Source organism: Cetorhinus maximus, chromosome 6 (genome assembly GCF_964194155.1).
Source record: "Cetorhinus maximus chromosome 6, sCetMax3.hap1.1, whole genome shotgun sequence".
Lineage (NCBI taxonomy): Eukaryota > Metazoa > Chordata > Chondrichthyes > Lamniformes > Cetorhinidae > Cetorhinus > Cetorhinus maximus.
The window spans coordinates 19,092,456-19,108,734 of NC_135884.1; the positions used below are offsets into that span (position 1 = coordinate 19,092,456).

The 16,279-nt window shown below is 44.7% G+C and overlaps 1 protein-coding gene across 4 annotated transcripts in view; it reads left to right on the plus strand.

Annotated features, from left to right (window-relative positions):
- Positions 1-16,279, plus strand: part of LOC144681604 (inter-alpha-trypsin inhibitor heavy chain H3-like) — a 106,959-nt gene that overhangs the window by 44,374 nt on the left and 46,306 nt on the right. For all 4 annotated transcript variants that reach the window (XM_078543338.1, XM_078543336.1, XM_078543340.1 and 1 more), the window contains exons 14-16: positions 2,837-2,976; positions 3,316-3,473; positions 4,792-4,833. In XM_078543338.1, the coding sequence (XP_078399464.1) occupies positions 2,837-2,976; positions 3,316-3,473; positions 4,792-4,833 (340 nt within the window). The remainder of the gene's footprint in view (positions 1-2,836; positions 2,977-3,315; positions 3,474-4,791; positions 4,834-16,279) is intronic.

Sequence of the window (16,279 nt, forward strand, 5' to 3'; positions counted from 1 at the left end):
TAGTGTAGGGCTCTGGATTACTTGTGCAGTGACATTACCACTATGCCGCTCTCTTTGATTGTATAGACTATACCCCTATTTAAATGTTAGGTTCCCACATTTTGTTACAACCTTATCAATTTGCTGTCCTACTTCTAAAGAATTTCCTGTCTCTCAGATCTTCAACTTCTTTTAAAATGTTATCATTTACCAAGGGTATCCTTCACTTAAAAATTCCAAAATGTATCATCTTGCATTTCTCCATTGGCAGGATTTTTATCTTGTCGGGCAGGCCTGGGAGCGGTTGTGAAGCCGACTGCCGCCCGCGATCAGGCCTCTATATCGATTTCATGCTGGCTGGCCAATTAACGGCCAGCCAGTGTGAAACGTGCAGTGCAAAGCTGAGCACTGACAGGGCAGGGGCAGGAGGAGGGCGAGCACAGAAGTTTGCGCATGAGTGTGGGTGTGCGCTATGAAAGCTCCCTGAGGCACAGAGCTGCCTCAGGGAGCTGGAGATTTTTAAAATAAAAAATAAAAATCTTACCAATGTTAAAAACATATGCCCTCATGTGACTCTGTCACATGAACAGGGACATGTTATAAATGACATTTCAGCATTTAAAAAAATTTTTAATTCCTGTTGGAAACCTCATCCCACCCATGGATGAGGTTTCATAAAAAATCCAAAGGCTGCCTGGCTGATTTGCCTGCTCGCCAACCATAAGGTTGGACAGGCAGCGAAAAATTGAATTCATCTAATACGTTAATGGCCTTAATAGGCCTGTTAATTGTCGGCTGGCGTGCTGCCAACTCCCGAGCACATCCGCTGACTGAAATATCGCGTGAGTGTGCGATGGCGTTGGGATGCTCGCCCAATGTCATCGCGCACCATTTTACACTCAAGCGAGTCGAGCACGCACCCATCTGCTCAGTGAAAAATTCAGCCCCATGTTAAATTTCACTCGTCATTTAACAGCCCAATTAACTGAGCAGTTTGTGTCCTCCTGAAGAAACCTTGGGGTAGTTTAAACTCCCAGTGATGGTGTGAAGCAGAAAATATTGCATCACCTGCGTTTTCTACATCTCTCCTGATTTTTGCTTCAATTACCCTCACATAGTTCTTGTCAACTTTTTCCATGCTCCTTACTTTTGTTTGGGTGGCCAATTTTAATATTATGTCATCAAAATCCAAGTCTAAATCTTTATATTAAATTAGAAGAAAAATAGTCCCAACTTCTTAAATGCCTCCAGTCTACAAAACATCTATTAATCATGCCTTTCTATTTCCTGTCCTCATGCTGTCACACTCCCTTTAATAACGTGCTCACCTTAGTCAACAAACTTACATTTCATCAGATGCCTTTTATACTTAACATTCATTTATTAATAACTATTACTTTCTGAAAGACTTCCTCAATTTGGCTGACCTAAACTTCCTCCTCTCTGTAATTTTATTCCATATGATGGCCTATGGAAACATACTGTTAATGTTAGGCTGACAAACCAATAGTTACCTGGTTTATCTCTTTCATACAGAGATGCTACATTGGCATTCTTATGTCCCAGTATGTTTAGAAGATTGTGGTTCAGAGCCTCCTTTTTTTTAAATGGGCATCATTTTTTGCATTGTTCAGGGGCATTGCTGTGGGTGTGGAGTCACATGTATGTAAGACCAGGTAAGTTTCACCAAATAGATATAGGTTTTGCATTATCCCCTTAGTTATCTCCATGTTCTAGTCCTGCAGTAGAATACTTGATATTGCCACCCTTACTCCCTTTTTTCCCTTGCTCTCCACTGGAATATTTTGTAATTAGGAGTGGTCAATTTCCATAATTAAAACAAAAAATGCTGGAAATACTCAGCAGGTCAGGCAGCATCTGTGGAGAGGAAAACAGAGTTTTGACCTTTCTTGAAGCATTAACTCTGTTTTTCTCTCCACAGATGCTGCCTGACTTGCTGACATTTCCAACATTTTCAGTTTTTATTTCAGATTTCCAGCATCTGCAGGATTTTGCTTTTGTAGTAATGTCCAATTTTCAGTCGTTTGCTGGCCTGAACTATTAAGTCACATCTCATTCCATTCCCAAAACAATCTTGTGCTTCCAGATTACCAATTTTATTAATAATACCTTACCTATTAACATGTGTAATGTACCCCACCTGTCTGTTTGATGTTCTTACAGTATAGTCTGTCCTCATAAAGATCTGATTTCTTTTATCATCCTACATTTTGCCTTTTTGTTATTCTTTCTGCTTCCCTAACATGCATGTCTCCTTTTCCCTACCACATTAGTTTAAATCCTTCCCATCAGAACTAGTTTCTCTCCCAGCGAAGAAGTTGGACCTGGCATTGTTCAGTTGAAGTTCCTGATTTAAACATAATCATAAAGAAAGCACTTGAACATTGGATCCTTTGGACATCTCACATTGCTTCATGTACTTTTGAAGCGTGGTTAATATTCTTATGTCGGCAACCACAGCAGCCAATTTGCTCACATCAAGGTCCCAAAACCAGCAATGAGATCTCTGACCAGTTAATCTGTTCCAGTAAAGTTGGTTGAGGGATAAGTGTTGACCAGCACAATTATAAATTTCAAATCAACACAAAATGATACTCTCTGTTCACATTATATATTGCATAAATCCTGTACGTTTTTGTTGTTCTGATTGATAAAATTAGCTCACATATGTTGTGCATAGCATGTAAAAGTGAAAATGTTATAAATTAGCATTATCTTTAAAAACATAATTAACTGCAAATTGTGAGCTTATGTCATGGAACAAAGGACAAAATGTAATGTACTTTCCCAATCTTTTGACTGCAAGGTTCAACCTAGCCCTTTAATTCTCCCACAGGCCAATGAAAACCTAACTCTAAAAGCTGAAGTGAAGGTTTCAGAAGTTGAAAATGTTACTCAACAGCAGCAGTACATTTTTGGTGATTTTACTGAGCGACTGTGGGCTTATTTGACCATACAACAGCTCTTAGAGAAGCGGTAAAGTAGAAAATGTTTTCTGTCTGCAAGGTTGAAAAAAGAGAATGTAATTTATGTACAAGCAATGATTGGCAGACTATCATGCCTGGTCCACCAGCACCTGAAAGATAGGTTAATGTTTTGGTTATTATCCCTTGTTACCCATTATCTTTACTAAATGTAGCTGTCACTGTTGCAAAACAGTGTATAATCATCGTAGTTTAATGATCTATTTAGGTTAGGTGTGGACAAAATTCGCATAAACCATTAAAAATGATTGCAGGAATATTTGTTTAAACGGCAGCTCAAGTGTTTACTGCACTGGATGACAAATATATTGCTATAAATTGTTATATTCAGGGTTTCTGCAGAGACAAATAAAGAGAAAAACCTAACAGACAGAATCCTGGAACTTTCACTGAAATACAGCTTTGTAACACCGTTAACATCAATGGTTGTCACAAAACCAGAGGAAAATAAGGACGACAGCTTTGTGGCTGACAAACCATCAGAAGATGGTAATGTTTGAATAAAACTGCTCTTCATTAAGCTTTGATTTTGCAATTGACATTCACATTGTATATCAGTCAGCATACTGTGCTTAGGTTTAATTTAAAAGCCTACATTTTAGTTCATAAGCAGATTCTATTTCTCAGTTAAACATCAATTAAGGACCTCTGTAGTCCCATGTTGTTCTAAAACAAAGCTCATCTTCAAACAATTCGAAATTTTAAATTTTTCAAGTAAATAATATGCTGAACAGATCAACTTATTTCATATGACCATCAAAGGCAGCTAAAAGATTTAACTTATATTGAAATAAGATAGTTGATCTTCCATTATATTGTTTCTGAGAAGTAGATGCATTGTTTTATAATGAAAGAAACATTATGCTATGAAACACACAACTGTATTATTAGACAATAAAGTCAATATCCTGTGCTCTTGTTCATGGAAAAAGAATAGAAAAAACATGTTACCACCTCTGACTGTGGCTGGAATTTTCCCAGGATGGTGAAGACAGCTCTGGGGGTGGGAGGAAGATGAGAAAATTGCAGAAAATGACCTTGGGTTGGGTTACCGATGGGATCCCACCTTCTTCCTCCATTTCCAGGGCACACTGGGAGTGCAGCAAGGAACCCCAGTGACTTAGCCCTGGAGGCTACAGGACTTCAGGTGCATATCCAGCCACCTTGTAAATGAGTTGAGGGTTTCTGCCCATACTACCCTTTCAGGCAGTGAGTTCCAGACCCTTATCACCCCCTGGATGAAAAAAATATTTCCTCATCTCCCCTCTAATAATTCTACCAATCACTTTAAATCTATGTCTCCTAGTCACTGACGTCTGTGCTGAGGGAAATAGGTCCTTCCCATCCACTTTATCCACGCCCCTCACAACTTTGTACACCTCAATCAAATCTCCTCTCAGCCTTCTCTGTTCCAAGGAAAACAATCCCAGCCTGCCCAATCTTTCCTCATAGCTGCAATTTTCCAGTCCTTGCAACATCCTCATAAATCTCTATGTACCCTCTCTAGTGCAATTACATCCTTCCAGTAATGAGATGACCAGAACAGCATGTAGTACTCAAGTTGTGGCCTAACTAGTATTTTATATAGCTCCAGCATAACCCCCCTGCTCTTATGTTCTATGCCTGGGTTAATAAAGGAAAGTATTCCACATGCCTTACAGTTAGAATGCGATAAAAACCTTTCTATACATGATACTTCAGAAGTTTTACTAAACTTGGGTTGAACGATATGCTATAGATACATGTTAGGCACAATTTTTTTAAAATGATTATATGAATAAATGCATATTTTTAATTTCTTTTTCAGAAAAAGTCAAACTACCACACAATTTTATGAACTTTCGACAACGTAAGTTTTTTTTAAATAATCTTAATCGTTGAGACGTTTCTGAGAGCTGCTTTACAAGTGTAAGAGATATTTTGTCAAATACAAATATGTGAAGGAAGCTGTAATTTCAAGGCATTGCCACCTCTCTTGTCAATGTATAAAGGATTGAGACAAGTTGCACCATGAGCAGGAGACACAGAAGAACAGATGTCAGAGCCTGAATGGCAGAGGAAGAATGTATACTGCTATGATCCCAGCTGATGTTACTACTAGACAAGTCTGATTCCAGAGTGGAACCTGGCTTGATAGGTCCTAACTTTTATTTTTCGTTTAGAAATGTGAAGGGTGAACAGAGTTACAGGAGTCTGTTGAACTTTTACCAAAAGACAAAATATTCATTAAACAAGAAAAAAAACTTTATTACTCTAGCCATAAAGGTTGGAAAGATTTCAATACAAACACTAGTAAATGAGTCAAATTATACTACTCCCTCACCCCAACTATATCTTCACAGATAGATACAAATTCATAAAGGTAACACAATTTACAATACCTATCTTAAACTCTAATATTCATAGTAAGTTTGCAGTACAAGTAAACTAATGGGCGACCAGTGGTCAGACACACCACACTCCAAAAATCAAATGACAGATGCCACCCAAAGTTGATTCTATGGATTTCTCATCACCTACTCAGATGCTTGTTACACCGTGAGCCAGAGGCGGGATTTTCTAGCCCCACCTGCCACTGGGATTGTTCAGACATTTGGCTGAATCTCTCGCGGCAGGTCCCGCCACAACGGGACTGGAAAATCCCAGCCTCTGGGCGGAATCGTCCCAGATTTGCACCAAGTGCAGTAGCGGGCGTGAAAAAAGTTGTTTTACCCAATGGCCGCAATGGTGGGTTTTCTTGCCATATTGTCCACTTCCTGTCTCATTAGTTATGCAGACATGAGAAACTTGCCAGATCGCTGACTGCCAGTTGGCCCACTAAGTTGTTACCTTGCCGCTTCCTCACCCCAGGCGCCATATTTACAATGCAGCTGCTCACAGACTTCACGATGCTTGCAGCCCAGGACTGCTCTGCTGAAGACATGGTCCCAAAGGCCAGGACGATTGCAGCCCCTGCGATTCAGTGTTGCACCCCTGGGACACCTTCTGGATGCCATGGAGGCCCACATGAAGTCCTCTAACCCTGCTTTTGCTGCAGGAGGCCCAAGAGTCTCACCACTCCAGCTTTGGAGATGGTGGCAGAGGGGGTCAGTGCCAACGCTGCACACAAGAGGTCAGCCATCCAGTGCAGAAAATGGATGAATGATCTTGTCCATGCCACCAGGGTAAGCCAACCATCTCATCAATCTCACCCACCCACCCACAAGCCCATCACGCATTCACTGGCATCTCACTCACTGCCAGCTCAAGGGACATTACCACTCACTCCCTTACACACATCCTGACTTCACTATTTGGCCTCATCTCCACTAGAATTTGCCTCCTCATGTATTCCATGATTCCACTCCGCACACATGCATACCTGCCATCCTTCTCATTTGGCCTGTCATGTGCCTTGCTCACACTCTCTCCATCTGCCTTTATGCAGGACAAGATCACACACAATTGCCAGGAGAGGTCCCAGACCAGGGATGGAGTGCCGGACATCAAGGTGCTCATTTCGTTCAAGAATCAAGCGTTGGAGCTGGCTGGAGAGAACATCGACTGTTCCTGAGGCAAACACCCACATGAGGACCCTGCACCACATCATCCTTCTCTCAACCCTATTCTGAGTCCACTATTCTGTGTTCGATGCAGCTGCCAAGCACTAATAACCTCCACTTTTTCTCCTCGGCACATCTGACACGTCGCCCTCCACAATCGTGACCATGACCCCAGTGCCAAGAGCACCTTGGTGAGGACCCTGAGGCCAGCACCATTGAAGATCAATTATAGCACTCACCAACACCGTCCACCAGTGCAGCAACACCTCGGTGGGGCTAGATGTACAGTAGCCTCGGAATCACAATCTGTTGAGAACACCACAGAATCTTTTCCACAGTAGCCAGAGGCAGGGACATCTTTGGTCGCTGGCACTCGGAGGACTGCTGGAAGCAAGGAATCTGATGAGCTCTGGACTCAGTCCTCAGTCAGTTGGTGGAGCTGCAAAGGCAATCACGGAAACATCAAAAAGGGATGTCTGGTACACGCCTCAGATTGCAAGGGACATTGGAGGAGTCTGTCCACCTTCAGTCTGAGGTGATAGCACCGGCATGCCAATGCATCGAGGTCAACACTGGCAGGATGGCAGCTGCCATGGAGGCCTTGGTCCAAGACATTGGTCCTGCACTGTTGCGCGGGCTGAATTCCATTGCTGATGCCATAGTTGGCCTCCAATAGTGTCAATGCGAGAAGGGTATGGAGCAGTTCAACCTCACTCCAGCTTCCCCTTCTCCTCAAGCAGTCAGCCAGGGGCTGTTGGGTACCCATAGGGAGGAGGACCAACAACCTGACACCACGGGGGCCATCGACCTAGGTGACTCCGGGAATGTCCAGCCAACCCAAATCCCCTCTTCCTGTGAACTCCACAGCTCCAGCTCCACAGGCCGAGGAGGGTGCCACTGCCCTGAAAGGTGGCCGGGGCCCTCCAGGTCTCGACTCTCCAGAGGACACCTGCCAAGGTCATCACAGAAAGGGTGTAGCAGTCAGCAGGCTGCCTCCACCTCTGCTGTGGATGTCAGCGGAGCACCAAGATGTAGCGGCAGGGTTAAGAAGGTTAAGAAGATGTAGTTGCACAGCCTGGGCACGGGTGTTAATCATTGGTACATAATATTCGCTATTGTAAATAAACTCCCAAGAATGTCTCCTTGCTTATGGTTCCTTGTTATGATGAGCAGTGTTTGTGTCACTCCGATGTGAAACCTTGGTTCCTGCACAAGATAAAGGCAGCTGTCTCAGTCCAGGGCCTCTTCCCTGTGCAGTGCGGAACCTTCAGACCAAAGCAATGGTCCGGCTTCACACTCACTGGATACATTAGTGATGCCTGCACCTCGATGGTGCTTGTCATTGCTGCCAGGCTGTCATGTGCAGGTTTCGCAGAGTTCTGTCATTCTCTCTGTGTGCTCTTAGGAGCTTTGAGGTGGGGCTGGCCCTCCATCCCTTCAGTATCTGTGACTGGTGACGATGTTGTCCTGAAGGGGACAGGTGCTGAAGGCTGACAAAGGATCAGGTGCATTTAAAATTTCATGGCTGCGTCTCCAAGATATGACCCTGATCACAGAGTGCAAGTGAGCTGTCCTCAGCCAGACAGGAGGCAAACATTCACAGAGGCTATGTGAAGATCTATGGAGCGCCCTCACTGCATGTCATCATTATCCTCCAGGAATCTAACGACTATTAGGGCCTGCACTGTGTCTCTATGACATAAGCCTGAGCATTGAGGGTATGTGTGCTGCCATCAGCCACAAAGGGGTCAAGCGTTCACAGACGCAAGGTGAGAGTGTCAGAATTATCCATACTGCATCTCGTCATCATCCTCCATGAATTTTGCGGCTATGAGGGCCTCCTAAGTGCGCCTGCCTCGTCTGGCCAGTGCGATGGCCTCATCGCCGGAATCCTCGCCTTAGAGGACCTCATCACCGTCATTCCCTTCAACATCCTCCTCATCGGAGGAGATGTGCAGCTCTTTCATCTCTTCCTCAGTTAGGTCAACACCCTGTTGCAGCACCAGGTTGTGTAGCACACAGCAAGCTATGATGATGCGTGACACCCTTGGTGGAATGTATTGCAGTGCTCAGCCGGACCTGTCGAGGCACTGGAACCTCATTTTCAAAATGCCTATCGTTTGTTCCACCAAACTCCGGACATGGCATGAGCCTCTGCTGCAGTCTGAGGCCGCTGCACAGGCATCATCAGCCATGCCCTCTGTGGGTAGCCCTTGTCCTTGAGGAACCAACCCTGCAGCCTCTGTGGACCCTGGAAGATGTCAGGGATATGAGACTTGTTAGGTATGTAGGACTCATTGACACTGCCTGGGGATCATGTGCAGATCTGTAGGATGTGTTTGTGGTGGTTGCAAACCAGCTGAACATTCAGCAAGTGGAAGCCCTTGTGGTTGATGTAGTTGACTGCTTGCTGCCATGGAGATCTAAGCACCACATGAGTGCAGTCAATGCCACCCTGCATCTGTGGAAACCCAGAGATCTGCGCAAATCCCAGCACTCTTACTTAATGGCTTTCCTGATCCTGGTCGAAATGCATAAAGTTGTGTGCCTTTGTGAAGAAGATATCCATGAGCTCCTGGATACACTTGTGCATAAAGGTTTGTGAGATCTCCACCTGTGGAACCCTGGAAGGAGCCACTGACATAAAACTTGAGCGCCACAGTCACTTTCATGGCCACTGGCAGTGGATGCCCTCCATGTCCCTGTGGCACCAAATCCTGCAGCAGATGGCACATGTGACCGACCAGCTCTCTAGACATGTGCAGTCTTCGGCAACACAGGTTCTCAGTCATCTGCAGGAATAACAAGCATCCCCTATAGACTCTGGGTCCAGTGAAGCACCTAGGAGATACGGATCTTTGTGGATCTTCAGCTGTGCGCACAGCAGACCCTGCCACCCCTCCATCTTGAGGGAGGTGCTCCTCCCTTTGCCAAGCCAGGCGCCTGCGCTGTACTCTTCTCTGCTCCCTGTAAGCCATGAGGCATACCGCAAAATCACCAGGCTTCATGATCCTGATGTTCTCCTTGTGCAGGATCAAAGAGAGAGATGCACAGGTTAGCCTATGTGTCCTAAGAACCTCTCTTGGTTAAGTCTGAAGGCCCCTTCATGCATGCAGGAGAGTGCTGGCCACCACTTAGATGGCCAGTATGTAGTGTGCTTCATGGCTGTCTGAAACCCCACCCACCTCCGCCCCACTCCACTTGACTGATTGGTGGCAGCTTCGGCCACCGGACTGCATGCTGTGTTCTCAGCTCAGGTGCCAGGCATTCTCCTAGCCTGCACTGCAAGGCTGCGCCATTAGCTTGGACGATGAGGGGTGCTGGTCGAAACCTTAATAAAGACACTGCAAGGGGCTCTAAATGCCTCCACCAGTTACTGTGTCATAGCTACCTTTCGCAAGGGGATTCGACAACTTGCCCAGTGGGTCAGTTGTTTTGCTGTCCCCCCAAAAATGCACATTTACTTACAGTCTGCACACCAAGGGGTGAAAAGTTCTGGAGCATTTGGTGGTGTTTTCATCCTTTTGCATTGCTTGAGTGGACAGAAAAGCTTCAGAGGCCCGACCCCAAGCATGTCAATGTAGCAGCAGCTGAACGATCTCAGCTGCAGAAGAATGCTCACTTTTGACAAACTTTTCCAAGTGCGTGGCGACTTTCCTCACCTCCCCCATCCCATTCCCCCTACCCCGGTATGTGCTTATGTGCTCCCTTTAGTCTGTGCTGCTTTGCCCCCCACCCACTGGCCTCACCCGCACTGGAGCCCTTGCCCCGGCACCTCACTGAAAGCCACCTGGGAAAAGGCGACTTGCCTGTGGCCCCCCTGACTCCCCCACCGCTGAATGCGCAGTGTCTCTTCCTTGATGTCCTACTGGCAATGCTCGCGAACGCTGCATGAGGTTGTATGCACTCACCTCGGAGTTTCCTTCGAAGTTCAGGTAGCCAAGTGCAAACCTTTTAAAGGCAGTCATGAAGCACACCATTCTGAAGTCATGCCAACATGAGCGGTAAATTTGCCATCGGGAGATGATTCCGATGAGTAGGGCTTGTAATGAGATGCTAAGGTATTGAAATTAGGTTCCCAATGTGCGGCGGGGGGATATGCAGCTTGCTATTGATGGGTAGAGCAGACATTTGAAAACTGGCTTCACGACAGCGTGAAACTGATTTTTGGCCTTCTTGCCATATTGTCCACACATGTCCGCCATGATGCCCGCTGCCAATGGGACCGGATGATTCCGGCCTCTGTCTTTCTCACGAGCATTTCCAATCTCCACACTCAAAGAACTCGCTTTGGAATTCTCTCCCAAACGATGCTTTCTCTCAGACTACTCTACTTCTCTACTTCAACAAGTATCCACTTCCAGGATTTCAACCTCTTTCCAAAGTTCCCTTCCCCTGGATCTCTAAGTGCATTCAAGTTGCACCTTCCACGCATAGTCTCAGATATTTGGCTGTGCAAGCCCCAAAGGCCCGCAGCAAAGAGTTACTAGCCTTTGGCTACCTCCTCCGACCTTCTGGCTTCTCTAAAGCCCATCTCATTCCAAGTCTGCTCCCGCAGCTCTGTCTCTTTAATCCGATGCCTTAGCAGGATCTGTTTCGGATTTCTGTCCTTGTCTCTTAACTTGACCGACTTCTTGGGACCTCATTCTGGCCCACTCCATGGCTTTTTGGGATTTTCTTCTTTTCTTTCGAACCTGTCCCCTGCAGCCTCTTCTGGCACTTTCTGTGGAATGGCATTCTCTTCTAGGTGCCTGAACCCTCTTTTCCCCCTGTTTCACTTTCTTCCTTATCTTCCCTTCTGTGCAAGCATGCAGGAACAGTTTCCAGCTAAAATAAAGTGCACATGAGCACAGGGCCTTCTATCAACTCAACAATGAGAAAATGGACCAACTGAGCATGTATGGCCATTCACCAGCTGGCACATGCGCTGAAACCCCAAGATCGTAAAAAGATCAAACTGTGCATGTGCATCCTTTTCGGGGCTGGCGCATGCGCAGAGACTGTCGGGGCCTGATCTCTATTTTAAAAAGTATTTTGCATTTTGGATTCGTCACAACTTTTCCCTCAAGAGACAGAAAGCTTCACAACAGTGAAGGTTTCTTTACAATGGCTGTACATCTCCTTTACAAGAACTAATCATGAACTTCTAACAAATAGCTTATTACATTCTATACAAATAAACTTATCATCTCATTTCCCAACTGCACGTCATATCGTACAATTATAAAGATTTAACCAAAACAAATGTCAACAAATATAACAAGTAAGATTAGCAGAATTTGTGCATCACAGAATTATCATAACTCAATCTGTGTGTTTCTGTTTCCTCTTATTCCCAGTCTTTAACTCAACAAAGAATGTTTCATTTAAGTCCGCATGTGGTAAATTCTCATTTCAAGATAAGAAGGTCTGAATGGCATTTTTGTGTGTTAACAACTCATTTCTCCTCTGGTCAAAGTCTCTTTTAGCTGTTTCAAGGATGTTATTGAGATGATTTTTACGTTGACACCAAAGGGTTTCATACTGCTGCTTGGTTTGATCTTTGAACATTTTATGGTCTTGTTGTTTCTCCCAATCCCATTTTAAATGGGTCTTTTTCAATTCTCTTTGAGCAATGTCAATTAGTTCCTCCCTCTGGAGCTTTATGGTTCATTTCAATCCTTCAGCTCTTTTATGTAGTTTCTGAACTGTGTCATTCCACTCCAGTGCAGCTTTCGAATGGTCTTTTGCAAACTGTCCACTTGCCTGGATTGCAGCTGCTGTATCTTGTGTGTTAACACTGGCAAGCACTTGTAAATCAATGTTTCTGGTCATTGACCCTTCCAGATTATTTTGTGGTTTTTGTCCTTTCTTGTTGACAGTTCTCATTTTCCAATTCTGCAGGCACTTCGGTTGCTTCCACACTGCCCATTACTGAAGTTGATACATCAGTAAAGTTATTTGGATCAGTTCTTTGATCAACTGGATCACGATTCATCAAGGAGTTTTTATTCACAGGAACAACATCAGAACTGCAATACTTCATGCCACACATTTCCTCTTTCATTTTTTCTAGATTGCATCAAGGTTTAAGAACCTCATTGTTCTTTTCATGTCAAAGCTCTAACAGTTCACTAATTTCGACTTTTAAATCTGTATTGAACCAACTGTCCTGATTTCCTTTGTAATTTCTTTTCCTCTTCAAGGCATTTTTCACAATACTTCATAGGGACTTCTGATGCCTGAAGTTCATCAAATTTCTACTGAAGATCGACCTTTATCAAATTTGCTTCTACAAGTTTGTAATTTAGACATTTCAAGTCTTCAGTCAAATGTTCAACTTCCTGAACAAAAATAAAAATACCTGGAAAAACTCAGCAGGTCTGATAGCATCTGCGGAGAGGAGCACAGTTAATGTTTCGAGTCCGTATGACTCTTCAACAGAACTAAGGAAAAATATAAGAGAGGTGAAATATAAGCTGGTTTAAGGGGGAGTGAGACAAGTAGAGCTGGATAGAGGGCCGATGATAGGTGGAGATAGCCAAAAGATGTCACAGACAAAAGGGCAAAGAGGTGTTGACGGTGGTGATATTATCTAAGGAATGTGCTAATAGGTGACATTAAGGGTAGAAAGCAGGATGAGCAAGGTACAGATAGCCCTAGTGGGAGTGGGGTGGAGGGAAGGGATCAAAATAGGCTAAAAGGTAGAGATAAAACAATGGATGGAAATACATTTAAAAATAATGGAAATAGCTGCCAGAGGAGGTAGTGGAGGCAGGTATGATAGTGGTGTTTAAGAGGCAGCTTAACTAATACATGAATAGGATGGGAATAGAGGGATACGGACCCCGGAAGTGCAAAATGTTTTAGTTGACGAGCTATATGATCGGCGCAGGCTTGGAGGGCCGAAGGACCTGTTCCTGTGCTGTACTTTTCTTTGTTCTTTGTTCTTTTCAGGTGGGAAAAGAAAAATCTATATAAATTATTGGAAAAAAGGGGGATCGGAAAGGGGTTGGGGTTGGAGGAGAGAGTTCATGATCTAAAATTGTTGAACTCAATATTCAGTCTGGAAGGCTATAAAGTGCCTAGTCGGAAGATGAGATGCTCTTCCTCCAGTTTGCGTTGAGCTTCACTGGAACATTGCAGCAGGCCAAGGATGGACACGTGGGCATGAGAGCAGGGTGGAGTGTTGAAATGGCAAGCGACAGGGCGGTCTGGGTCATGCTTGCGGACAGACCGAAGGTGTTCCGCAAAGCGGTCACCCAGTCTGCGTTTGGTCTCTCCATTGTAGAGGAAACCACATTGGGAGCAGCGAATGCAGTAGACTAAATTGAGGGAAGTGCAAGTGAAATGCTGCTTCACTTGAAATGAGTGTTTGGGCCCTTGGACGGTGAGGAGAGGAGAAGTAAAGGAGCAGGTGTTGCACCTTCTGCGGTTGCATGGGAAGGTGCCGTGGGAGGGGCTTGAGGTGTAGGGGGTGATGGAGGAATGGACTAGGGTGTCCCGGAGGGAATGATCCCTGCGGAATGCTGCCGGGGGGGTGAAGGGAAGATGTGTTTGGTGGTGGCATCATGCTGGAGTTGGCGGAAATAGCGGAGGATGATCCTTTGAATGCGGAAGCTTGTGGGGTGATAAGTGAGGAAAAGGGAGACCCTATCATGGTTCTGGGAGGGAGAGGAAGGTGTGAGGGTGGATGCGCGGCAGATGGGCCGGACACAGTTGAGGGCCGTGTCAACCACCGTGGGTGGAAAACCTCGGTTAAGGAAGAAGGAGGACATGTCAGAGGAACTGTTTTTGAAAGTGGCATCATCAGAACAGATGCGATGGAGGTGAAGGAACTGAGAGAATGGGATGGAGTCCTTACAGGAAGCGGGGTGTGAGGAGCTGTAGTCGAGGTAGCTGTGGGAGTCGATAGGCTTGTAATGAATATTGGTGGACAGTCTATCATCAGAAATTGAGACAGAGAGGTCAAGGAAGGGAAGGGAAGTATCAGAGATGGACCATGTGAAAATGATGGAGGGGTGGAAATTGAAAGCAAAATTAATGAATTTTTCCAGGTCCAGACGAGAGCATGAAGCAGCACCGAAGCAATCATCAATGTACCGGAGAAAAAGTTGTGGGAGGAGGCCGGAGTAGGACTGGAAGAAGGAATGTTCCACATACCCCATAAAGAGACAGGCATAACTGGGGCCCATGCCGGTACCCATAGCCACATCTTTTATTTGGAGGAAGTGAGAGGAGTTTAAGGAGAAATTGTTCAGTGAGAGAACAAATTCAGCCAGACAGAGGAGAGTATTGGTGGATGGGGATTGTTCGGGCCTCTGTTTTAGGAAGAAGCAGAGAGCCCTCAGACCATCCCGGTGGGGGATGGAGGTGTAGAGGGATTGGACGTCCATGGTGAAGAGGAGGCGGTTGGGGTCAGGGAACTGGAAATTGTTGATATGATGTAGGGTGTCAGAGGAATCACGGATGTAGGTGGGAAGGGACTAGACAAGGGGAGAGAGAATGGAGTCAAGATAGCAAGAAATGAGTTCCATGGGGCAGGAACAGGCTGACACGATTGGTCTGCCAGGACAGTCCTGTTTGTGGATTTTGGGTAGGAGGTAGAAGCAGGCCATCCGAGGTTGGGAGACTATGAGGTTGGAAGCTGTGGAGGGAAGATCTCCAGAGGAGATGAGGTCAGTATCAGTAACTTCCTGAGACTGATGCTCAAGTGCTCTCACCGAGCAAACTTCTCTTTTGTGCATTGAAGTTGGTTCTCTACATTGACCAGGTTTTCCTTCAATCATTTGTTATCGGCAATAAGCATCTCATTTTTGGCCACAGTAATTTTCAGGCGTTGATTGAGATCAGCATGATCAAATGCTTGCTGCAATACAGTATTCACTACATGACTGTCTCCACAAGCCAAATCATTACCCAGAACAAAATCTATCCCTTCCAAAGGTGATTGAGGAATAATTCCCACCATAACAATTGCATTTACAAAGTCACTTCATAAATTTATTTTAAAGAAACAGATTCATAAATTCATTAATGCCCCTTATTCCCTTATTAATACTTTTTCCTTCATAAAACTGTCTGGAGCACAAATTGTATCATCAGTTACCATCAAGGACTGATCTGCCCAGTATCTCTCAAAATTTTAATTTGTTTTGTTGGAGGAGAAAAGGAACACTTTTTCAGTTGAGACAAAACATCCGGAACCTCCAGCAGATTGACTCTCTTCAGCCATAATCAAAGAAGAACTCTCTGGACTATTCTGAGCCAAACGCTGCTTCCCAAAGGTTCTGAGGGAATATGCTTCACCTGTACCACGGCTGCTGTTTTAATAACCATTTATTTCCCTGGTGCCACCTTTTCTAAGGAATCCTTATGTGTTCCTACTACCACAATTGTCTCCTGTTTAACTTCCAGCAATTAGCTTTAGTATGTCCAGGTTTATTACAATGGAAGCATACCATTTTCTTTATATCAATTCTAAATTCTAGCCTATCTCCTCTACTTTTTTGGCGTCCTTCTGTTTGCTCTCTGGAACTATTACTTTGTCCATTGCCATATTTTCTATTCCTCCAATTTCCCTGTTGATTATCATAAGAATATTTCCTCCCATATAACCGTCTATGTGAGATATTGTAGGTATCAGTCAAGACTACTGTTTCTCTTATCTTTGATACCTGATGCTTATCTAAGTATGTCTTAATGGTTACTGGAATGCTATTCCAGAATTCTTTCATAATCATGATTTCCCTCATGTTCTCAAAGGTTTTCTCT